General features: G+C 41.7%; 1 protein-coding gene across 3 annotated transcripts in view; it reads right to left on the bottom strand.

The window, feature by feature from the left end:
- The window catches only part of PHKA2 (phosphorylase kinase regulatory subunit alpha 2), a 154,650-nt gene extending 128,477 nt beyond the window's left edge, over nucleotides 1-26,173 (bottom strand). Inside the window, exons 1-2 of one of the 3 annotated variants that reach the window (XM_089683895.1) lie at nucleotides 25,934-26,173; nucleotides 24,548-24,765 (exon numbers count right to left, since the gene is read on the bottom strand). In XM_089683895.1, coding sequence (XP_089540021.1) covers nucleotides 24,548-24,625 — 78 coding nt within the window. In that variant the 5' untranslated portion in view covers nucleotides 24,626-24,765; nucleotides 25,934-26,173. The remainder of the gene's footprint in view (nucleotides 1-24,547; nucleotides 24,766-25,933) is intronic. The other 2 variants (XM_089683894.1, XM_089683896.1) reach the window with 2 other exon arrangements.
- Between the last annotated feature and the right edge of the window lie 664 nt (nucleotides 26,174-26,837).

The raw sequence follows: 26,837 nt of genomic DNA, 5'->3' as shown, positions 1-26,837 counted from the left end.
TATATGCAATAACCTAAATAAACATAAGGATAAAATCGCAAATAAGGTTGTGCCAAGACACCATACTCAACTTTCAAAATACAAAATCAACCTAGAAGAGTGTGTATCCATACAGATGGACAAATGTGTGTATGGACAACAATAAGCTAAATGCCTAAATATGTCAAAAACACGCAAACTTAAAATATGTGTGTATGTGATATAACACAGTACAGGTGCAGGCTCTGCTCTCCTCCCCTCCAGCTCTTCCCACCTGTCACATCAGTGCTCTTCGATACAGGAGCTGATACAGGAGCACTGTCAGATTGAAAGTGTGCAGGGTTTGATTACCCGCCCCATCTCCTCCCCAAACTGCTCCTCTCCTGGCAGAAAAATATGGGCACAAGGCAGGTTCCCGTTCTGTCAGTGCTTATTTGTCAATTCCTGTATACCAACAGGAAGTGGAGGGGAGAGAGCACAGCTTGCACCTCCTTCCGTATCTCTCCTCTCTGCTGCTGTTGGTACTCCTATAGTGAGTTTCTGCCCCTGTAGCATCTAAGATCTGTAAGTTTCAGGGAAGGAGGGGGGAATTATACTGGGGACACAATGGGGGTGAGGTTAACAACACTTGTGTTGGAAATTAGAGGACTTATGCTAGGAGGGAGTATTCGGAGGGGGGAGGGGAAATCGGATTTATGCTAGCAGGGGGACTGGAGGTAATTTTTCAAAGGGGGGGGCTTGGGGGAGGGAGAGACTTTGTACTGGAAGGGGGGGGGGATCTGAGGTGTGGTGGATTTTTGCTCGGAGAAAGCATTGAGGGGTCAGGATTTGTGCTAGGAGGGGGGATTTGTGCTAGTGGGGGTAATTTGGATGGGAGGAAGGAGTTGTGTTAGAAAAGACAATGGGGGGAAGAAGATAAGATTTGTACTAGAAGGAGGGGTTGGGGGTTATACTAGCAGGGAGGATTGGGGGAGGATTTGTGCTAGAAGGGGGTGATGGAAGGTGTTTGTCCTAGGCGGTGGGTTCAGATGGAATTGTACTTGGAGAGTGGATTTAAGAGGGAGGATTTATGCTGAGAGGGGGGATTGGGAGCTTTATGCTAGGAGGGGAAATTTGGGAGGGGCAGGGAAGTTTGGAAGTTGAGAATGGAGGGGCAATGATTTGTGCTGGGAGGGGGAGTTTGTACTGGAAGGAAGGAGAATGTTTGCATTTTTGTTTGGGTAGAATTTTGGCTTACAGGGGGAATTTATGCTTGGGGGCGGGATTGAATGTGCAGATTAGTGCTGGATTTTTTTTTGTGAGGGGGAGAATTTTAGCTGATACTTGATGCTCACACATCATGGGGGGTACAGTTTGCCATCTTCGCCCTGTGCACTAGGTGACCTTGTTCCAGGACTGCTAACTACTCATATGAACAGATTCTCTATCCGATAACCTGATGCAGCTTGCACTTCAAGCTCAACTCCAGCCAAAACTTGCTTTTGTAGTTTTGAACAGAGTGGTGAAGGGTTACAACCACTGACAACTGTTTATTGGTCCCATTGACACTGTTTGGAATATTTCCCATCAATTCTGTTTAATAGGTGTTATGGAGGTCATACAATCTGCGATAAATGATCAATGTTTTTTCCGATCGATCTCTTCTGATAGGAATAATAAAAATTTTGTCAACTACCCATTCGATCAATATATCACACATTGGAAAGTGGATTTTGATCAATAGTTAAGATAGAAACGTACGTTTTAATCGTAAATTCAAGATCGTATCTCTGTTTTCACCATGGTACCTCAAATTCTGATCAACTGAAATAAGATCGTATTCATGAACAAAGTATTTTAGTGCTGCAAAACAATTGGTTATCTTACACCCTGACCAATCGACTCAGTTTGCTCAAATCCAATCTCAATCTAAACTGATTGGAAGGAAAGTTATGCTTATTCAACTAGCAGCGGATTATAGAATTAAAGCAGGTGTGGCCACTATTAAACAGAACAGGAAGCAAGGGGAAATTTCTCCATCAAGTACACAGGCAAGAATAAAAACATTCAATAGGGCATTTGTGATACAAAGTGTGTCACTGTCACGGTTGCATGTACTCTCAACTGAACTATGAAGCCATCGAATGGCTGGGGTCAAAACCGATAATGTGTAGCGCCATGGCAAGTGCAGATCAATACAGGCTAAAATGGCAGCTTCCTTGGCTGTAGAGCATGGGTCTGCAAATTTTCTGAACAAGGGGCTAGATTACTGTCCTTCAGAATTAGGAGGAGAGGGGTAAAATTTACATAGCACCTGTGGTCAGTGGGAGTAGAACAGTGCCCCATCATTGATATTCATGTGAGGAATAATGCCCAATTGATGGTGTCAGTGGGAGAAAGAATGCCCCATTATTGGAGTCAGTCAAAGGAATAGTGCCCCGTTATTGGTGTCAGTGTGAAGAATAGTGGCCCAGTGCTGGTGTCAATGGGAAGAATAGTGGCCCATTGCTAGTGACAGTGGAAGCAATGGTACCTAAGGGCCAGATGAAGGCAAGCAAAGGGCCACATTTGGCCCATGAGAAGCATTTTGTAGGCCGCTGCTGTAGAGGAAAGCAGGGTTTAGTTCTGCCTTTTAAAGCTGATGGTGGTTCTAACCCTTCCCTATCTATTATTATTATTTATATAGGATTCATACAGGATTTATCAAGCACCAACAGTTTGAGCAGAGCTTTACAAAATGGAGGGAGACAGTACAGTTACAATATAATTTAATACAAGGGGAATTAAAAGATCCTGCTCACTAGAGTTTACAATTTAAAAGGAAGAGTCAAATTGTAAAAAAGGTAATAGTCTATCAATTTATTTAAAAAAAAAAAAACAGTTTTGGGTGAAGTTGGGTTTTTAATAGTTGCAGCACAAAGTTACCCAGATGGAGCTGCATCTCTGATATGATTATCTCTATGGCCTGGTAGTCATCACAAGCACAGGGATTTTGTGATGGAACACACTGAAATAAATAATAATATTAAAGAGTTCCAGGAACTGGCAGGCACTGCAAGGCATCTAGAATGTTCACAAGTCTGAAAAGACAGCCTCCAAACTTATAAAATCATCCTTTCGTTAACATACCAACATCTGTCTTACCCTTTACTACATAAAAATAAAATAAATAAGTTCTAATATAAAGCAAGACTCCAAGCAAAAATAAAACCTAAATAGTGCATTGTGCATCAGTTACCTTACTCCTCAGTCTTGATTCCAAACACCACTTCTTAAGCCATCCCGCAGTGTAATCAAAGTCACAGTTTCCCCTATGAGCAAAGCTAATATCCTGCTTTGGAAGCCAGATAATTTTCCCTGCTCCTTGTCTTCTTGGTCACTGGTCCTCTCCCCTCCTTTGTAAGTTCTCCTGCCTCTGGAGCCTATAAGAGATGACCCGGTTACTGGAAGTGTCACCTCCACCAATAGGAAATGTCCACATCACCCAAGAAGTGGTTTGGGCTCACCATAAGGATCCCCAAAAGTAAACTGAAGAAAAGAGAAAAGTTGGCCTGGCAGTGTCATGTGCCCATGGGTTTAGGTACATAAAATAGGCATGCGGATAGTTTTTTAATACCAACATCAGGAGGATGTGGGGGTTGGTGAAAGGGGGTGGTAATATGCTGGAGTTGTGATTTTAAGAGAAGGTATAGCGGGGGGAATTTATCAAAACTGGAGTAGCTGTGCATGGCAACCAATCAGCTTCTATCTTCAGCTTGTTCAATTAAGCTTTGAAAATTAAAGATAGAAGTTGATTGTTTGCCATGCACAGCTGCTCCAGTTTTGATAAATTCCCCTTGGTGTCTGTTCAGGGAGCACATACAGTGGGGATCGAAAGTTTGGGCACCCCAGCTAAAAATTTGCATTAATGTGCATAAAGAAGCCAAGGAAAGAGGGAAAAATCTCCAAAAGGCATCAAATTACAGATTAGACATTCTTATAATATGTCAACAAGAGTTAGATTTTATTTCCATCATTTACACTTTCAAAATAACAGAAAACAAAAAAATGGCGTCTGCAAAAGTTTGGGCACCCTGCAGAGTTAATATCTTGTACTGCCCCCTTTGGCAAGTATCACAGCTTGTAAATGCTTTTTGTAGCCAGCCAAGAGTCTTTTAATTCTTGTTTGAGGTATCTTTGCCCATTCTTCCTTACAAAAGTCTTCCAGTTCTTTGAGATTTCTGGGCTGTCTGTCACGCACTGCTCTTTTAAGGTCTATCCATAGATTTTCAATTATGTTGAGGTCAGGAGATTGTGAAGTCCATGGCAAAACCTTCAGTTTATGCCTCTTGATGTAATCCCCCGTGGATTTCGAGGTGTGTTTAGGATCATTATCCATTTGTAGAAGCCATCCTCTCTTTAACTTCAGCTTTTTCACAGATGGCATCAAGTTACCATCCAAAATTTGCTGAAATTTTATTGAATCCATTTTTCCTTCTACTCGTGAGATGTTCCCTGTGCCACTGGCTGCAACACAACCCCAAAGCATGATTGATCCAACCCCATGCTTAACAGTTGGACAGAGGTTCTTTTCATTAAATTCTGTGCCCCTTCTTCTCCAAACGTACTTTTGCTCATTCCGGCCAAAAAGTTCAATTTTAACCTCATCGGTCCACAGAACTTGTTTCCAAAATGCATCAGGCTTGTCTATATATTCATTTGCAAAGTTCAAACAATGATTTTTGTGGTGAGGACGTAGAAGAGGTTTTCTTCTGATGACTCTTCCATGAAGACCATATTTGTACAAGTATCTCTTTATAATGGAATAGTGTACCACAACTCCAGTGTCTGCCAGATCTTTCTGGAGGGATCGTGCAGTCAAACGTGGGTTTTGAATTGTTTTTCTCACAATCCTGCGAGCTGTTCTGTCTGATATTTTTCTTGGTCTTCCAGATCTTGCTTTAACTTCCACTGTTCCTGATGACTGCCATTTCTTAATTACATTCCGAACAGAGGATATTAACATCTGAAAACGCTTTGCTATCTTCTTATAGCCTTCTCCAGCTTTGTGAGCGTCAACTATTTTCAGTTTCAGTTTTCTAGACAACTACTTAGAAGAACCCATGGTGCTGATTGTTGGGGCAAGGTCAGATGAGTCTGGGCATTTAAAACCTTTGAGATTGACATCACCTGGTCTTCCCAGACGATTATTGAGAACAATCCATGACAATGGCAGGTCTCAGCTTGGCAAAGGGGGCAGCGCATGCTATAAATTCTGCAGGGTGCCCAAACTTTTGCAGACGTCATTTTTTTGTTTTCTGTTATTTTGAAAGTGTAAATGATGGAAATAAAATCTAACTTTTGTTGACATATTATAAGAATGTCTAATCTGTAATTTGATGCCTTTTGGAGATTTTTCCATCTTTCCTTGACTTCTTTATGCACATTAATACAAATTTTTAGCTGGGGTGCCCAAACTTTCGATCCCCACTGTATATAGGACAGCAATGTCCATCCCCTCGTCACAACATTGCAAATAGTCCATATGAACTTTAATGGCATCCAAGTCTTAGTCCATAGGGTTCAATATTGAGTTGGCCCACCCTTTGCAGCTATAACAGCATCAACTCTTCTGTGAAGGCTGACCACAGGGCTTAGGAGTGTGGCTATGGGAACGTTTAACCATTCCTCCAGAAGCACATTTGTGAGGTCAGGCACTGATGTCGGATGAGAAGGCCTGGCTCGCAGTCTCCTCCCTAATTCATCCCAAAGGTGTTCAGGACTCTGTGCAGGCCAGTCACGTTCCTCCACCCCAAACTCGCTCATCCATGGCTTTATGGACGTTGCTTTGTGCACTGGTGCGCAGTCATGTTGGAACAGGAAGGGACCATCCCCAAACTGTTCCCATAAAGTTGGGAACATGAAATTGTCCAAAATGTCTTGGTATGCTGATGCCTTAAGAGTTCCCTTCACTAGAACTAAGGGACCAAGCCCAATCCATGAAACACAGCCCCACACCATAATCCCCCCTTCCACCAAACTTTACACTTGGCACAATGCAGACAGGCAAGTACCGTTCTCCTGGCAACCGCCAATCCCAGACACGTCCATTGGACTGCCAGACAGAGAAGCGTGATTCATCACTCCAGAGGACACATCTCCACTGCTCTACAGTCCAGTGGCTGCATGCTTTACACCACTGCACTCGAGGCTTCATTGCACTTGGTGATATAAGACTTGGATGCAGCTGCTCAGGCATGGAAACCCATTCCATGAAGCTCTCTACGCACTGTTGTTGTGCTAATCTGAAGGCCACACGAAGGTTGGAGGTCTTTAGCTATTGACTCTGCAGACAGTTGACAACTTCTGCACACTGTGTGCTTCAGCATGTGCTGTCCCCGCTCTGTCATTTTACATGGCCTACCACTTTGTGGCTGAGTTGCTATTGTTCTCAGTTGCTTCCACTTTGTTATAATACCACTAACAGTTGACCGTGGAATATTTAGTAGCAAAGAAATTTCACGGATGGACTTATTGCACAGGTGGCAACCTATCACGGTACCATGCTTGAATTCACTGAGCTCCTGAGAGCGACCAATTCTTTCACAAATGTTTGTAGAAGCAGTCTGCATGCCTGGGTGCTTGATTTGATACACCTGTGGTCATGGAGGTGATTGGAACACCGGAATCCAATGATTTGGAGGGATGTCCCAATATAATGTATAAAATGTATTGTGTATGGTGGGGCCTCTGATGTCCTGCGGTGTGTTTGATGCATATAACTTGGAGAACTCTTGAATATTGGACAAAGTCACCATTTCAGGTCATGTAGCAGGTTCCTTCCTTGAAATGAATGAATGCTCCATACAGCTGGCTGATTCTTGATTAGAATAACCGCAGTGACAAGTGATGGATGGAGCTCTTGTGTATAAGTCCCCACAGCAAAATATGTCTCTCCCAGGGGGGGAATATTCATTGAATGATAATGATAAAAATCTCACTCCCTAGAGCAATTGTAAATGCTGCCAACTGGCTGAAAGGTTTCCTCTTCCTTTCTCTCGTTTTTCTGCATTTTATGAACATGCTTGTTTCAGAATCCTGAAGTGTACTAAGTGGAACGCAAAGCACATTTAGTCTCCAATCACACTATAGTGCTTCAAGAACACACAAAAACTTTTATGAAATATGCAAAAAAAGTGTTGCACTAGCAGTTCCATTCATTGTTAATGGAACCCCAAATGCTGTAGAACAGACGCGTTAAAAAAAATTGTGAAATTCGTAACTCAAGAAGTATATTTGTTGTGTGTTAGACAGCCCATTAAAACAAATGTGTGCAGTGGAACAACATGAAAAAAATGCACACGTTCACTGGATCCACACTTGAGCTGAGCGTCTGGTCATTTTTGTACAGGCTTTCTTTAAGAGTTTTTAGAGGGTTTTTTAAGGGTATTGGAGATGTTTTTGCTTGAGCAAGTTACTAGAGGAAAGGAAGTGTGATATAAACATTTTTGAGTGTTCTTTAGGCATTCCCACTGAAGTCTATTAGGGCTAAAAAGCTTGTAGCACAAAAAAAGCTTGTTTACTTTTTCGAGCTGCGAGCTGCAAGCTTCAAGTGACACTATGCTCAGGTGTGAACAGGCACATAGGGTGCTACAAAACTCTCAGGTGTGAACGGGGCCTTATGCAGCCAGCAGCAGTGCTTTATAAATATTGCAGAGGTGCTTTAAAAGAAAGCACAGCAATATTAAGGCATATATTTTATATGATTGCCCTTTCATATGCCTGTTATTTAAAATGTGTAGATTTACAGATTTGATCAGCCTTTCTCAACCAGAGTGCCCAGGCACTCTGGGGTGCCTTGAAGTTTCTTCCGGGGTGTCTTGGCAAAATGTCTAAAAGTTGCCCAAAACGTGTATGCAAGCCAGCAGGTGGAAGAAGCCTGTCTTTTACTTACACAAAGCCACAGGTCTTCATTGTGCGCCATTATGACCTTCTAGCCATTGGCGTCCTGACAACCAATGACATCATCAGTTGATAAGGAGAATGTCAGTTGTCTGCACAGCAACCCTGTTTGACTCTCCCCCCCTTTCCGTCAGTGCTGAGGTCACATTTGCTAAGTGATTGAGAAAAACTGAGAGAAACACGGTAATATTAGTCAGTACCCGTATGCAAATGTGTATTTGATTTGGAAGAATCAATCACCTCTAATGTTGGGTGTCCTGCATGTGTGGAAGTTGCTGTGTTATATAAAACTATTAGAATAGTTTTTTACATTTTAGAATGGGGTGCCTCAAGACTGTCCATAATTTTAAAGGGTGCCTTGGGATCTGTCCATCATTTTAGAGGGTGCCTTGGAATTGTCCATCATTTTAAAGGGTGCCTTGAAATTGTCCATCATTTTAGAGGGTGCCTTGGAATTGTCCATCATTTTAGAGGGTGCCTTGGAATTGTACATCATTTTAGAGGGTGCCTTGGAATTGTCCATCATTTTAAAGGGTGCCTTGGAATTGTCCATCATTTTAAAGGGTGCCTTGGAATTGTCCATCATTTTAAAGGGTGCCTTGAAATTGTCCATCATTTTAGAGGGTGCCTTGGAATTATCCATCATTTTAAAGGGTGCCTTGACTGAAAAAAGGTTGAGAAACACTGGATAAAATATTAGAGGCAGAGTGGATTAAAGTAAACCTCCCCCCCATTTGAAAACCGCCTGCACTAGCACTATAGGAAACTATGTAAAAAAACAAGTGCACTTACATACGTCCATGCAACTTGATGTCTATGTTTTACCCTTTTCATGCTGCCTCTGGTCTACCTGTGCCGCCATTTTTCAAAATAACGTAATTTGCGGCTGGATTCTTTCTTTGCTCCGTATGCTGGCCAACCGGTGCCGTATGCACCAAATTTCGCAGCATTATCAAGATTAAGTGTGTGGTGTCATGCACCATGTCTTGCGCTTGTGCCGTACAATGCAACATTTGTCTGTTGAATAAAAACTAAAGCCTCCTCAGATCTCACAAGACCTCAGGAGGGAAACATATTTTTCAGGGATGAGTGTAATCTCATATGAAGCATGAGCAAAATAAGGCACATGGCGTCATGCCCTCCATCTTGTGCATTCCTGCTATGATAATACAGTCAGATCTTTAGGAACACATATCCCTCAGGGGATGGGGGGGGGCAATGGTAACGTTGCTTTCCCAGGGTGCATCTGTGAGGCTGGGCGAATCAATAGAATGGAGGAACCAGAAAGTTGGAACACAAAAAGGTAAGTAATTCAAAAATCCTCTTTTTTAAGTCCTCATGCACACTGGACATTTTTACAGCTGCTGTTTTTGGCTTTTGACATTTTTTTCTACAGCCAGTAAACCCCCCAGCATGTTATCCTATGTGTCCATGTCCACACATAGACTGTAATCAACGTTTTTTTTGGCTGGAAAACAAAACTCCAGACTAGTGGGTTTCTAGAGAAGTTTTTTAGCTGTAAAAACGCTCTAATGCTGAAAAATGTGGTAAAACACCGCAAACTGACTTTTTGGATTTTTTTTGATCCCAAAAAATTTTTTTTTTTGGTCAAAAAACAGAAACGTGGAAAAACACGGGAAAACGGCGCTAAATGTGGCAAAACGTCACAAAACACTAATGAAAAAATGCTAAAAAAGCTGAAAAACTCAAATTTTTAACGTGACTTTACACAGCTAATGTTACCAGTGTTATCAAAACGTCCAGTGTGCATGAGGACTAAAAAAAACTATTTCACATCAGCATGCAGAGCTTCTTGCTTATGTGAAAATTACAATCATGTACTTTGGACGTTTGGCCAGCTTTCCTACATGCCTTTTCTCCTGGCAGTAGTGTATTGGCAGAAAAAAATTAGTGATGCTTATAATCGCATGTATTCTATTTAGGCGCATTTAGCAAATGGGCGCTAATTCATTTCATTGACCAAAATAATAATTTATTCTGGCCAATGACATGAATTAATGCTCAAGCACTGAAGACGCATTTAGACGAGTTTACTCGTGCCAAGCGCTGTCAGTGGGTTATAGTTGGATAAACCTGGTATACGGTAAATAATTTTATCTGACTGATGGGCTCCACCTTTCACTATCAAGCTACTTATTTGATAATATATTAACCCCAAGATATCAGCCACCCAGGGAATGCATTGTTTTCAAACAAGCAGCTGATTCATAGATTGGCACTGTGGAAAGGGGCAGTAAAGCACAACCACCGTGTACCACAGGAAAGCAGACGCACTATGTAATGAGCGGATATGACTTCTCCTCATTAACATATGCACAGTAATTAGAAACCGTACATGGAAACGTTTTTTTAAAAAAAATAACACACATAATAAAATATATAATAATAAAATTAATCAGGTTGATCCGTTTAAAGCAGAACTACAGACAGGAATAAAAAGTCTGTAATCATTAATCCATTATCAAATGTAATTTTGAAAATACAAGCAGCGTAGGAACCCATTTTGACTTGGTATCAGCCTTTTGCACAGTCAAAGTTAGAGAGGGGTAGAGAGCGGCAAACAGAAAGCTAGCCAGTTGTGTTAGTATGCAAGAAGCATGCTGATAGGAGAAGAAAGCATTGACCGACAGATGAACTCCTCCTTTCACTGTCCAGTTATAGGCTCCGTTTGCACTCATGGTCCAATCGGATCCACCTGTCCATTTTTTAGGAGGACCCGATTGGACCATCTATTGCCCTCTATGGAGTGGCATATGTAAAGGGACATGTGTCCATTTACACCCACCTGCATCCAATCAGATCCCTTAAAAACAGACGGATGGGGGATCCATTCCACATCTGTCTACCGTGGGGGTCAGCAACCAGTAGATCTTGGCCAGGTGACTGGTAGATCACAGTCTGGGCTTGCTGACCCGCCATCCCAGAGCATCAAACAGAGTGCAATGCAGAGGGACTACTTGTAAAGTTGGAGTTGTAGTAGGGAGCAAGAGTCATGTTGATGTCTCCTTTGTAATGCTGCTCCTTCACCCTGTCATGGTTGGTGGGTATAGCACTAGCCAAACAGGACCCATTCAAGTGAATGAGGCCACTCTGCAATTGCCCTGCAATCCTGGGCAGTACAGCAAACAAGGGGTTAAACAGGCAGCGGTGTGTTGCTTTCTCACCACCTGCTTTAAGCCCTTGGACCCACAGAAGCATGCAGTTGCAGGGTGCTTGCAGAGTGGCCCATTTACTTGAATGGGTCTTGACAGGTGGTAGCACCCACCAAAAGCAACAGGGAGTGTAATTCCTGCTGGGACATGTGTATAGCTTTGGCTGCTGCCTCAGCAGCTAAAAGGGGTAGGGACTGGGGGAGCGGTAAAACCATGATTTAACTGCAAGGTTTCCCACATGGAAGAAAAATATATTTGAACTAGAAAAGCTACAATTTCTGTGGAAGTTGTGTGAAGTGTTCTTGCCTCCACCAGTAGTCTACAACTGGAATGGGTGGAGTAGCTTGTCACTCTGCTGCCTGCTCACAAACCTGGGTTCCTATGGCAACTCACTCTACAGCAAGGGCAGAGAAGAGCTGTTAAAAACAAACTGCTCCAACTCGCTCACTTCGCTGGCGGTTGCCATCTTCAAACGGTTGTAGTTTAAAAAATAGAAAAGCTACAATTTCTGAGGAGTTTGTGTGAAGTGTTCTTGCTTCCACCAGTAGTCTACAACTGGAGTGGGAGGAGTAACTGGGTGGAGTGGCTTGAGTAACTGTTGTGTGGTTGGAGTGGCTGGAGTAACTGTGAAAAGGTTGGACTGGGCAGAGTAACTTTATGGAGTGGGCAGAGTAACTTTATGGAGTGGGAGAGTAACTTTATGGAGTGGGAGAGTAACTTTATGGAGTGGGCAGAGTAACTGTGTGGAGTGTTTGGAGTGAGTAAAGATAGTAAACATTACACTAACCAATTGATTGATCAAATTTAAAAAGTGCACATGGCAAGCTTGATAGAGTGAGAAATGCATTTCAACTTTTAATTATTTATATAGCACATTTAATTGCAATGTTGTTGCCCAAAGTGCTTCACAGTTACATTAAAACATACATTTATAAAAACATTAGCAGCATTATCACCTCAAATACTCTCTACTGTAGAAAACTTATTTCCAAACCTTTAACCAGAAGCCGGCCAAACTGTCACAAATTCAAAATTAGATTTCAAATAGGGCAGAGAAGAGCGGTTAAAAACAAACTGCTCCAAATTGCTCACTTCACTGGCGTCTTCAAATGGTCGTAGTTTTAAAAACTATAAATCCTACAGTGAAGAGCTTTATATTGTGAGAATCACAAGACCCAGACCTACATTTTGATGCATAGTATGTCTCTGAAATATTAAAAATGAAGGCACAGTCGCAGTTTAGAAATTGCCCTTCAAATTTGAGGTGGCTAGAGTGGAGTTTCAATGAATGACAATGGGGGGCGTGAGTTGCAAACAAATGGTCATATTGTGAAAACTATGAGGACTATGGCTTAGCCGTGGACATTTTTAGTGGCAGCAGGGATAGCTGAACGTTTTGATATAAGATTTGTGTAGGTGGGCTTGAAAATGAGTGAGTGATGGCAGTTTAGAAATCATGTCCTGATTTTTCAGCTCACACTCTAGCTTTTGTCAGCTCCCACTCTAGTTTTGAACATTCCGCCATTCATTCCTATGGGACCAATTTCACCACAAAAATGGCGATATTTCGTGAACCATTCGGCGAAACGTTCCACAAAGTAATAGCACACCAATCGGGAACAATCCGCACGTTTCGGTATATTACTGTCTATGTAGTGTAAAAACTGTGGGAGGAGTTAGGGTGGTAAATTTGGCTATAATAATAAGAATATATATGTGAGATAACAGTAAGTGGTCTTGCCATGCAAGAACACTTAAATATATTTTATAAATATTCTCCGTATATGGACATATATTTGAAATAAAATGTTGACCGTGTTCAATATATATACAGCTGTGTTCAAAATAATAGCAGTCAGACATCACTAACCTGATCAATCACTGTTTTTGGTAGAAATGATATTTCTACATGGCAAGTAATTTACTAGCAGGTGTAGTAGAGTAATAGAAATCCAACAGACCCAACAGTCATGACATGCATGCTGCTTATTCTGTGTAATTGAATCACTAATTGAAAGGGGCATGTTCAAAATAATAGCAGTGTGGAGTTCTATTAGTGAGGTCATTCATTCTTTGAAAGACAGGTGGCAATTATTGCCCTTATTTAAGGAAGGAAGGCAGCAAATGTTGTACATGCTGGTTACAGTGCATTTCTCTCTGAAATTCTGAGGAAAATGGGTCGTTCCAGACATTGTTCAGAAGAACAGTGTACCTTGATTAAAAAGTTGATTGGAGAGGGGAAAACATATAAAGAAGTGCAGAAAATGATAGGTTGCTCAGCTAAAATGATCGCAAATGCTTTAAAATGGCAACCAAAACCTGAAAGACGTGGAAGAAAGCGAAAAACTACCATTCAAATGGATAGAAGAATAGCCAAAATGGCAAGGACTCGGCCAACAATCAGCTCCAGGAAGATCAAAGAAGGTCTAAAGTTCCCTGTGAGTACTGTTACAATCAGAAGACGCCTATGTGAAGCCAAGCTATCTGCAAGAAGCCCCCGCAAAGTCCCACTGTTGAAAAAAAGACATGTGCTGAAGAGGTTACAATTTGCCAAAGAGCACATTGACTGGCCTAAAGAGAAATGGCGCAACATTTTGTGGACTAATGAAAGTAAGATTGTTCTTTTTGGGTCTAGTGGCCGAAGACAGTTTGTCAGACGACCCCCAAACACTGAATTCAAGCCACAGTACACTGTGAAGACAGTGAAGCATGGTTGCACAAGCATCATGATATGGGGATGTTTCTCATACTACGGTGTTGGGCCTATTTATCGCATACCAGGGATCATGGATCAGTTTGAATACATCAGAATACTTGAAGAGGTCATGCTGCCTTATGCTGAAGAGGAAATGTCCTTGAAATGGGTGTTCCAACAAGACAACGACCCCAAACACACCAGTAAACATGCAACATCTTGGTTCCAGACCAACAAGATTGACGTTATGGAGTGGCCAGCCCAATCCCCGGATCTTAATCCAATAGAAAACTTGTGGGGTGACATCAAAAATGCAGTTTCTGAGGCAAAACCAAGAAATAGAGAAGAACTGTGGAATGTAGTCCAATCATCCTGGGCTGGAATACCTGTTCACAGGTGCCAGAAGTTGGTTGACTCCGTGCAACACAGATGTACAGCAGTTCTCAGAAACAGTGCTTATACAACTAAATATTAATTAAGGGATTCAAAGGAAAGCAAAATCTTCAAACATTGTTCAGTTTATATAGTGAATATTTGAGTTTGTAAAGAATACAAGCACTGCTATTTTTTTGAACAGTCTAATACTCACTTTTCTTCATTTTTTTTAGAGGGACAACACAAATTTGATATATTTTTCTTTATGTTTTGATTTGGAATAGAATGTGTAGTGTTCCCAATGCATTTGTGTGTATGGAAATAAAAGCTATTAGAAGGATTTTGAGCTTTATTCACTTTTTTCAACACACTGCTATTATTTTGAACACAACTGTATATATATATATATATATATATATATATACATATATATATATATATATATATATATATATATATGTGTGCTGTATATTGAAATATTACAATAATTACAATATAGGAAAAAAATACATTTTTTAAAGAAATGTTTTCAAATATACTGTATGTCTTTAAAAATACGTTTACTTTACATTTTTGGAATGCATTTACAAATATATGTAAAAATATATGTTAAAAGGACTTTTTTATATGTTAAAAAAATCTGAAGAATATATTTAAAAAATATATATCTATAAAAATATTTTTCATATACTTTGTAATATATAAAAAACAAATATCAACATGCAGAATATATATATATATGGATAAAATTGTAGTATTTCAAATATATGTCAATATATTTGGGAAGAATATTTTTTAAATATATTCAAATATATATTTTTCTTCTATGTGGGTTTACCACCCCTCATCATACATGTATTTCATCTGTGTATTTAGCTGTTTGTCTAATGTTCACCTTAAAGTTGGTTAAAATGACACAGATGGTGTTCTGGAAATATTTTTGGTTCCCGACAATATAGATTCACTCACAACAATCAAAGCTAATGTACATGTAACACATTTCTGAGACACCGCATCATATATATTAATAGAAACTTCTCAGCTGCACAGCTGCCATGTGACTCTTTGAAATCTACACAAAAAAATGGAGAGGATTTGCAATGGCTAACTTGAGTCTAGATTCATGATGTCAAGCACTGTGCAGACTGTTGCTGCGATATAATTCCTGTATCACAATAATAGGAATTACAGGTGTATAACATGACGATATTAATGACAAGATGCAACAACAGTTTTTGGTGAAAAATCGAAGATTGAGCTGACGCTGGGTCCGAACCTGGAGGTTAGCTGTCAATTCTGGGTCCCATGTGCCCATATAAGGTCAATGATGTTGATCATCCCCACCCCTTTGTTTACATCAGCTTCAGGGCGGAGAATCCCTAGCTGCAGCTTGCTGGTCCAGCTAACTTCCAAGTTTGGAGTGAACCCAAGTTCATCCCTTATAAGTAAGCCAACGTCACTTTACTGTTAGTTCCAAGGAAAGCTTTAAAGCTAGGTTTAGACATGCATTTAAACCCCTACCCCTCCTCTGAAAAGTGATCCACTTTCAGATCACTTTTCAAAGGTGATTGGTAGGTGTTAAAGCAGAGCTCCACCCAAAAGGGGAAATTCCGGTTTAAGTGTTTGTACCCCGCTCCCCATTAAGGATTGGCACCTTTGGGAAGCGGGGGGGGGGGGGGGAGTGGGTGACCGAATTTGACAGGTACACACTCCCACTTCTGCTGCGATCACCTAGGCAATCGGAAGTCGTCCTCCCCCCTCCCTCCCCATAGTCTTGTGGGACATGTGTCAGGTCCCAGAAGACTATGGGGCCATTCACAAAGTGCAGCGCTTCTCGGGCATGCGCAGTGGGCACCCGGCTGTGAAGCCGCAAGCTGTCACAGCCGGTATCCACACTGAAGATGCCGATGCCGAGGAGAGAAGATGGCCAGTGAAACCAGCCGTGGTGAGGACACCGCTGGACCGAGGGACAGGTAAGTGTCTGTATTTTAAAATCAGCAGCTACAATTATTGTAGCTGCTGACTCTTATTTTTTTTTTTCAGGTGGAACTCCACTTTAAGGAGATGTGATGCCCCCTCGCTGCCTGTTTTAAACCCAGTCAAATAAACTCACCGCACTCATTATAAATAGTTTGACACGGCATTCTAGCCCCACCTCTCTGCCTCGTCCAATTATAGAGCACTTTACAAAGCATTCCCTCCATGGCGCCCATGCCAAGTGGCCAAACTTCAGTGTTCAGAATGCAGCAGGGCAACCGCTCGGAACAGAAACCCCAAGCAGGTGGAGATCTCTGGAGTAGTGGTGTGTATATTAGTGATTTCCAGCTGACGACTTCTGGAGTAGTGGTGTGTATATTAGTGATTTCCAGCTGACGATCTCTGGAGTAGTGGTGTGTATATTAGTGATTTCCAGCTGACGATCTCTGGAGTAGTGGTGTGTATATTAGTGATTTCCAGCTGACGATCTCTGGAGTAGTGGTGTGTATATTAGTGATTTCCAGCTGACGATCTCTGGAGTAGTGGTGTGTATATTAGTGATTTCCAGCTGACGATCTCTGGAGTAGTGGTGTGTATATTAGTGATTTCCAGCTGACGACTTCTGGAGTAGTGGTGTGTATATTAGTGATTTCCAGCTGACGATCTCTGGAGTAGTGGTGTGTATATTAGTGATTTCCAGCTGACGATCTCTGGAGTAGTGGTGTGTATATTAGTGATTTCCAGCTGACGATCTCTGGAGTAGTGGTGTGTATATTAGTGATTTCCAGCTGACGATCTCTGGAGTAGTGGTGTGTATATTAGTGATTTCCAGCTGACGATCTCTGGAGTAGTGGTGTGTATATTAGTGATTTCCAGCTGACGATCTCTGGAGTAGTGGTGTGTATATTAGTGATTTCCAGCTTTCCAGGAGCATCTGCCAGGTATGTTACTTATATGCACAGTTACATTGGTTCAAGCTGGGCCAATGTAACTACCGTATTTTTCGTTCCATAAGATGCACCTGGCCATAAGACGCACCTAGGTTTTAGAGCCAGAAAACAGGAAAAAAAAATTCTGAACTAATGGACTGCAGACATAGTACAGGAGATGACGAGAGACTGCGGACATAGTAGAGGAGATGAACAGAGACTGCGGACAGTACAGGGATGACCAGAGACTGCGGACAGTACAGGAGATGACTGCTGACCTTTGGGGAGGGGGGGGGGAGCGGGTACTTGAATTTGACATGTACCCGCTCTTACTTCCGCGGAGTTGTTCTTTGATCTTACCTGTTCCTCTATCCAGCCGTGTGCTGTCTTCCTGGCTTCTGTAGTGTGGGCGCTCGGCGGACAGCCGGATGCCCAGTGCGCATGAGCGAGAAGCGCTGCGCTTTGTGATTGGTTCAGCGGCTTCTGGGATCTGTCATGTGTCCCAGGTACCGCCTTACCATTCACAAAGAGCACCACTTCTTGCGCATGCGTACTTGGGACCTGGCTGTCACGCACACTACAGAAGCCGGGAAGACAGCGCACCGCTGGATAGAGGAACAGGTAAGGTCCCACTGCAGAGCTGAGAGACCGGCCCGGTATTCTGACACGGCGGCGGTGGAAATACCGGACCATATTCGCTCCATAAGACGCACTGACATTTTCCCCCCTTTTTTGGGGGGAAAAAAGTGCGTCTTATGGAGAGACAAATACGGTATGTAAAATATACCATGCCTGGAATTCTTATTCAATGGTATAGGGCCCCATGTACATGCGACACTTCTGAATGATAGAAACTGACTGTTGGAAGATGTAGGTTAAAAAACGTCTGTTTAGCCGTGTTTGCATAAAGCGTTTATGTGCGTTTGCAATTAGGAGCGTTTTTTAAAGATAAGCACAGGAGAACCTCCCAAATGCCCAGAATGCACTGAAAAGTGGTAAATTATTAACTATTTCAGACTGTTTCAGAGAAATACAGAGAGTAGAAGCAGACACAGCAGCATTAGCTAGGTGTGAGTTGCTCATTAACATTTCTTTTGTTTCCAAGGGTGGGAAGGTGGCTGGTGGAGTGAGTCATTAAGGTCACCTGGCAGGGGGTCCTCATGAGGAATTTGAGGTGTGAATGGTCATTAACATATCTTTTGTTTCCAAGGGTGGGAGAGGTCTGAGGTGTGAATTGGTCATTACAATGTGTGATAAACTTGGTAGGAACATCCTGTGTTAAGTGTTTTGTCAATCTGAGCACCTTGAAAATGCTTTGCATGCATCATGATGAAAAAAGGCTGTGGACAGTATCGGGAACTGGAAGAGTTAAAAAAAATTTACAAACACCTCGTTTTCTGCATTCAAAAAATCGACTGTAAACTCAAATGCCTGAAAAGTACTGTAACCGAAGATGTGTACATGAACAATTAGGAAAACACTAGGGTGAGTTCAGGGCTGCTGAAAAAAATGCTGAACAGCTCCTAAACGTGAGTTTATCAGCTGCAGTGTACGTGAGCCCTAAATGGCATGTTTCGTTCAGTAGGTGGTGAGGTGAATAGGGCCACGCTGCAACTGCATGCAATGCAAGTGGTTGAGGTGTGGCTGGTTGGCATTTTGAGGGTTAAAGCAGGGGCCAAAGGTCCTCTGAAAAGTGATCCAGCACGGATTGCTTTTCACAGGTATGGCAGTATATCTACACGTAAGGACAAACCCTTACGGTACAAACAACCGATAAATTTGGAGCAACTGTGAAGAGGCCATGGGCATTGCTCCAGATTTGCTGAAAATAGAAGTATGACAGCGACTTCCTCCCAAGGAAGGGGAATGTTTCCCCGAAGGAACCCCCCAGGAAGGTAATCCTGTCTGGAGCTAGGCTTGAGGTTCTATAAAAATCATCAGGGTCACCACAACGTCAACAACAACACAACGCCAGTCACCACAACAAAGCAGTCACATCCTTTGCACTTTAAAGTAAATGATAAGATCATCCCTCATGTTTACATTTTATACAAACCACCTTGTACTAGGTGATCTTTGCTCCTAGATGGGATTTCACCAATCATTTCACTGCCTCCCTCACAAGGCTGCCCTTGCTGTTTTCAGATCTGGAAAGCTGGCCATACTTGGATCAAAATTCGGCCACTTCAGCAGGAACTGACCGAATTTCTCTCCATCTACGGTTGTTCCCACCTATAAGAAGTCAATTGATCGCAGGAAAGTCTCCCCACTGTCAGAATACAACACAGCGGGGAGAATTCCTCCGACCATCTCAAATGTGTAGATGGGGGGAATCTGTTACATATTTTTTTTTGCTCAGCCTACTGGCTTAACAAAAAAAATTTGAGCTATGTATGTCCAGCTTTAGGGCCGGTTCAAACTATAGAAACGCAGTCCAGATGCATTCCGGATGTGTTTCCACATTTGTGTTTTTGGTGTGTTCTGGTGCGTTTTTGCTGCGTTCCAGTGCGTTTTTTATACATTCCAGTTAATTTTTCCCCTATTTTTCTTCAATTTAAATAGGGAAACGTGCGTTCCAGTGCATTTTTGGTGTGTTTGGTGCATTTCAGTGTGTTCTGGTGTGTTTTTGATGCATTTTACCACATTCCAGTACAGTTCTGTGCAGAACAAAAATGCAACTTGTACTACTATTTTTCGGCAAGCAGAACGCATTGGAATTGCAAGCACTGATGTGAACTATGACATTGGCAAACATATCCTCTTAGATTGTAAGCTCCAAGGAGCAGGGCCCTCCTATCCCTCTTGTATTCAACTGTATTGTTGCTGTATTGTCTCCCGTTATATTGTAAAGCGCTGAGCAAACTGTTGGCGCTATATAAATCCTGTATAATAATAATATAACCTACTTTCTGTGCGTTTTGGATGCAGAAAAAAAGCTACTACTTGCATGTAGTGTGAACTGGCCCTTACAATGACAACACTAATCTGTGTTATGGTGGCCATACATACTTCAATAAATGATTGATTTCCTTTTTAATTGACCTCCCCTGGTAAAAATAATCAGTCTATAGTAGACAACTCAATCGATCGATACGCCACACATAAGGAAATGGATTATGATCAATAGCTGGAAGATATGATTGCAAGTTTTCAATCGTTTTTTTTCTGTTTCCACCATGCAAACGTATAACTTAATCAATCAAAATATGATCAAATTTATGAATAAAGCACCTCAGTGCTGACAATTGATGGGAAATGATTGATTATTTTCCACCCTGGCTGAACAACTCATTTTGGTTGATTTAAATCAAAAGTGAGTTTCTAGGGAAGTTACGGCAATTTGATCATTTTGATCAAATCACACATTAATTGGATAATAATTAAACAGACGACACAATATACAATTTTGGTTGTACAATCTCCTTCAGATCTACCATCAACTATGTAGAATAAAGCTGCCTATACACAGTTTCCAATCATGAATATCTAAAAGAAAGTGAGCGCTCTCAAATAAAGCAGCTAAAACACCAAAGGTAACCAGATAAAACCTTCAAATAATAGAACAAATACAAAGGCGTGCGCACGAAACACGTTAGTAGGAGCCAAAGATGCCGTGATGTCATGCCTCCGGCGCCACGTGGAGGTCCGGCGGCCATCTTTATACCTGGACGGTTAGTCCAATACTGATCAGATGTCACTGTATTTTATCTTGTGGATTTTATCCGAATTTGTAAATTCCTTTATACTTCAACAAACATTATCATTGATCATACTACACTATGGGCATTCTTTATGGCTTCCGATTTGGAGCCATTTGTTTTTAGAGCCCACCTTGATCCAGCCTTTACCAGTATGCAGAGAGGGAGTTCCTAAGCTGACATCAACACCCGCCCATCCCTTCAAGGGACCTCTGGCCAGCTGGATTGACTACTCCTGTTTAGAGACGAGCGAATCGAACCAGGCGAAGTGGAATTCGATTCGAATTTCAGGAAAAATTCGATTCTCGTCGAATCCGAATATTAGCCTACTTCGGGTGCGCGAATCGGATTTTTCCCGATCAGCCGGCAAAAGTGTCCCTGCAGAGAGCTCCGCTATTTCTGACAGTTCTCTGACAGTTCCTTCACATGTACAGCGGTTGAAACATTGTATCTATTTGTTTCCATTTAGGATACAGATGTTTTTATTCGGAAACAGATACAATGTTTCAACCGCTGTAAATATGAAAGTCAGAGAACTGTCAGAAATAGAGGAGCTCTGCAGATACACTTAGCGGAGCTCTGCAGATACACTTTTTGCCGGTTTGGAATTCTTCTTATTTTTATCCTACTTCTTCTTCTTCTTCTTCATCCTCATCCTCAGAAGAAGAAGAAGAGGATGAGGATGAAGAAGAAGAAGAAGAAGTAGGATGAAAATAAGAAGAATTCCAAGCCGGCAAAAAGTGTATCTGCAGAGCTCCTCTAAGTGTATCTGCAGAATAGAGGAGCTCTGCAGATACACTTTTTGCCGGCTTAGAATTCTTCTTATTTTCATCCTACTTCTTCTTCTTCTTCCTCTTCATCCTCATCCTCTTCTTCTTCTTCTGAGGATGAGGATGAAGAAGAAGAAGAAGTAGGATGAAAATAAGAAGAATTCCAAGCTGGCAAAAAGTGTATCTGCAGAGCTCCTCTAAGTGTATCTGCAGAATAGAGGAGCTCTGCAGATACACTTTTTGCCGGCTTGGAATTCTTCTTATTTTCATCCTACTTCTTCTTCTTCTTCTTCTTCCTCTTCATCCTCATCCTCTTCTTCTTCTTCTGAGGATGAAGAAGAAGAAGAAGAAGAAGAAGTAGGATGAAAATAAGAAGAATTCCAAGCCGGCAAAAAGTGTATCTGCAGAGCTCCGCTAAGTGTATCTGCAGAGCTCCGCTATTTCTGACAGTTCTGTGACATTCCCTCCATACAGCGGTTGAAACATTGTATCTATTTGTTTCCATAAATGGAAACAAATAGATACAATGTTTCAACCGCTGTATGGAGGGAATGTCACAGAACTGTCAGAAATAGGCTATTTCTGACAGTTCTGTGACATTCCCTCCATACAGCGGTTGAAACATTGTATCTATTTGTTTCAATAAATGGAAACAAATAGATACAATGTTTCAACCGCTGTATGGAGGGAATATCACAGAACTGTCAGAAATAGCGGAGCTCTGCAGATACACTTAGCGGAGCTCTGCAGATAGATACAGCGGTTGAAACATAGGCTATGTTTCAACCGCTGTATGGAGTGAATGTCAGAGAACTGTCAGAAATAGGCTATTTCTGACAGTTCTCTGACATTCACTCCATACAGCGGTTGAAACATAGCCTATGTTTCAACCGCTGTATCTATCTGCAGAGCTCCGCTAAGTGTATCTGCAGAGCTCCGCTATTTCTGACAGTTCTCTGACATTCCCTCCATACAGCGGTTGAAACATTGTATCTATTTGTTTCCTTCTTCTCATCCTTCTCCTTCTTCTCATCCTTCTCCTTCTTCTCATCCTTCTCCTTCTTCTCATCCTTCTCCATCTTCTCATCCTTCTCCTTCTCCTTCTTCTCATCCTTCTCCTTCTCCTCATCCTTCTCCTTCTTCTCATCCTTCTCCTTCTTCTCATCCTTCTTCTCATCCTTCTCCTTCTTCTCATCCTTCTCCTTCTTCTCATCCTTCTTCTTCTTCTCATCCTTCTTCTTCTCATCCTTCTCCTTCTTCTCATCCTTCTCCTTCTTCTCATCCTTCTCCTTCTTCTCATCCTTCTCCTTCTTCTCATCCTTCTCCTTCTCCTTCTTCTCATCCTTCTCCTTCTCCTTCTTCTCATCCTTCTCCTTCTTCTCATCCTTCTCCTTCTTCTCATCCTTCTCCTTCTCCTTCTTCTCATCCTTCTCCTTCTTCTCATCCTTCTCCTTCTCCATCTTCTCATCCTTCTCCTTCTCCTTCTTCTCATCCTTCTCCTTCTCCTTCTTCTCATCCTTCTCCTTCTCCTTCTTCTCATCCTTCTCCTTCTCCTTCTCCTCATCCTTCTCCTTCTTCTCATCCTTCTCCTTCTCCTTCTTCTCATCCTTCTCCTTCTCCTTCTCCTTCCTCATCTCCAAGGGCATTTAAATTAAAGGTACAGTGTTCTGCACTAATTTAAAGGCTCTCTGAAGCCTAGAAACCCTTTTAATAAGTTAAATTCGTAGCGAATTAATTTGCATCGAATAGAATTTCTTCCTCAAATTCGGTGAATCAGCCGAATCGAATTTTTGAATAATTCGCTCATCTCTACTCCTGTTCATCCCACCATACCTAGAGGGAGGACCATTCCCAGAGGTAGACCGTTTCCAGTACCTTAAGGGGACCTCTACAATATGCATATACATTTAATGCGTATTTACGTTACGCATCTGGTGAGTGCGTAATTCAGCTATTTCTTTGGAGCACCATCAGTCGGATTATATCAGTCACCTACTATTTTTGCATACTGGCACTTTATATATATATATGGACATTTTGTATTTGTCCTACAGTTTCCATTCAGTTCAAACAAGGTAGATGAAAGAATCAACCCCCCCCCCCCCCCCCCCGCTGGGACATGGTTGCAGCCACTGATCCGAGAAAAATTCTCCAACATCCCCCTTCCAGAAAAGTCGATCAATCAAACGACGGCCATGGCGCAGATGGCTACACGCTGATCTGACTGGTCTCTGCTGAACTAGCCGAATTTTGATCATTGTATGACCAGCTTAAGGGCCTGTCTGATTTGCTACATATATGAATGATTGTTTTGGTTTGTCCCTATATTACATCATTTTGATAAATTCATGATTGTACATTCAGATTGTGTAGTGTATGGCCAGCTTTACGGTTTTACAGCTGTGACAACCCCATTCTGCAAATATAAGGTTCACATTAAGCTAAAGCTGGCCATAGATGGATCAAAACTCAGTAGGATAAGATATCGATCCATCCAACTTTTCAGGTAGGGATATGTTTATCTGATGATCCATTTATCTCAAACTGGAATGCTGGAAATGTTTCATTGATCAGGCTGACTGGCTGCAGTGCTGATCAGTGTTTTCTGACAGTGGAGGAGTCCCCAATATCAGAATATAATAGCGCAGTGGGGAGGATTCCTTTTTCCACTTCAGATGCATGGATGGGGGAATAGATTTGTTTTGTTTTTTGTTTTTTCTGTTTCTTTTTATAATTTAGCTGGCTGATCAAAAACAAAAAAAAATCAATCCACCTATAGCCAGCTTAAGTTCACAGTGCAGCGCACTCCTTGGTGGCTTGCTTTTCACAGTACGCCTAAGCAGTGGCTTTAAGGAGGTGATCCTGCCACCTTCCCAATGCCTTTTGTTGCTGAATGGCAACTTTCAATAGAACTAATGAACACGTGTTTGGCTTGCAGTTGTGGTGCACCCCAGGGCTAATAATTACATGCGATCCTGCCATCAGCTAGTGTCTTCTTATGAGACAACGAATGTATATAAAGCTCGCTTACCTGATTGCAGAGAATGGTTTGTTGGATTAGCCTGGCGTAGCCGTCCAGCCGAACCCCAGAGTTGCTCCGACTCCTCATGTTGGCAGGCAGATCCCTTGTTCGGGGTCATCTACTGAGCTACGCCCGTTGTCCTCTGCCTCTCAGGGACCCGGCCCCATTCATTCACTATTCGATGACAGTGGGAGGCAACTGGTGACCTTGTTCCAAAATAAACAGAGCTGTCAAGAGGGGGCCTGGATTAGTGCAGCCGCCTGTGCCTGTAACCTAGTAATCATCACACTACACCATGCCGGCCAGCACACCCTAGATTCTTGGAAAGCAGCCTACGACATATTGTGAGCTCCCTGATCTTATTTATTATATAAATGTATATATATATATATATATATATATATATATATATATATCATCCTGCCCTGGTGTCACTGAGCCAATCAATTATTATTTATAAATATATGATCCTGCCCTGGTGTCACTGATCCCATCAAATATGATTAATACTTATACTTATATGATCCTGCCCTAGTGTCACTGAGCCAATCAGTTATTATTTATAAATATATGATCCTGCCCTGGTGTCACTGATCCCATCAAATAATATTTATACCTATATCATCCTGCCCTGGTGGCACTAAGCCAATCAATTATTATTTATAAATATATTATCCTGCCCTGGTGTCACTGATCCCATCAAATATTTTTTATACTTATATCATCCTGCCCTGGTGTCACTAAGCCAATCAATTATTATTTATAAATATATTATCCTGCCCTGGTGTCACTGATCCCATCAAATATTTTTTATACTTATATCATCCTGCCCTGGTGTCACTAAGCCAATCAATTATTATTTATAAATATATTATCCTGCCCTGGTGTCACTGATCCCATCAAATATTATTTATACTTATATCATCTTTCCCTGGTGTCACTGAGCCAATCAATTATTATTTATAAATATATTATCCTGCCCTGGTGTCACTGATCCCATCAAATATTATTTATACTTATATCATCCTGCCCTGGTGTCAGTGACCCCATCAATTATTATAAGGTCTGGATACATAGGAAACATCACTATGTTTTTTTCTCAATAAGCATTTTGCCGGTGAGTCCAGACTTTAGGGACACCCTGTATATCATCCTGCCCTGGTGTCACTAAGCCCATCAATTATTATTTATAAATCTATCATCCTGCCTTGGTATTCTTCATGCAATGTACAGCACAGCTGATCACTATATACAATGTATGTCCTATCATTGTCACTCATCTATTATTATTATTATAGAAGAACACATGATGGAAGCACATATACAAGCACATACAAATACATAGTATGTTATACAATCATTCACTACACGATCTACAATAGAGAAAGGTCTTACCTGGCATTGCACAGGGTGACAGCACAGAGCTCAGCTGTCATACATCTTCTATGTGCAACCCAGCCCTGTCATACAGCCATCAGGGGGACAGGGGGAGGACTGCCATGAACAGATCGTCATCCAGGATGTATAGAATAGAAATGGTTTCCTCTGATCGCTCTGTGCCTTCCTCCTATGGCTCAAGCTATGGCCGCTGCTGTCACCAGCAGTCTGTGCTGCCTGTGCTCGCTGCTATTCCACACATGGCCAGAAGAGGGCGAAGGTATGTGATGACAATGAACTACGTGACAATGTTCTGTAGGCGAAGGTCCTGGAAGGGGGATAAAGAGGAAGTGAAAGTGAACGGTGGAGGAGGGGCTGGAGGGGGGACAATAACAGGTGTCTGTATCAGAGAGAGCCAAAGTAGTGCTTTATTGGAGGAACAGGTTCTCTTTTTGGCCCCCAAACACGTCTGCTTCCATTTTGAGTTCACTGTAGGTTTTCTGTAAAATGACTTTGTAACCAAAGCATTTGAGTTCCTAGTGAAGCTGTACTTTGCACAGGCAGGGGTTTATTGTAATCCCTCACTCTCCACCTTTCATTAACCACTCACCCTCCAGAGGATTTGCCCTCCCTTCCTGACCAGGCCATTTTTCTGCGATATGGCGCTGCGTTACGTTAACTGACAATTGCTTGGTCATGCAACGCTGCACCCAAATGAAATTGATGTCCCTTTTTCCCCCAAAATAGAGCTTTTTTGGTGCTAAAACAATCTTTTTTGACTATTCGCCATAAAACATCCAATAAAAAAATTTAAAAAATCTAATTTGTTCATAAATTTATGCCAAAATGTATTCTGCTATGTGTCTTTGCTAAAGAAAAATCCCAATATGTGTAAATTAATTTGTTTACGTGGAAGTTATCA

This window comes from Staurois parvus, unplaced genomic scaffold (genome assembly GCF_062004578.1).
Source record: "Staurois parvus isolate SC_StPar_1 unplaced genomic scaffold, SC_StPar_1.0 ptg000327l, whole genome shotgun sequence".
In the NCBI taxonomy this organism is placed as follows: Eukaryota; Metazoa; Chordata; class Amphibia; order Anura; family Ranidae; genus Staurois; species Staurois parvus.
This window is presented reverse-complemented; position numbering and strand designations above follow the sequence as displayed.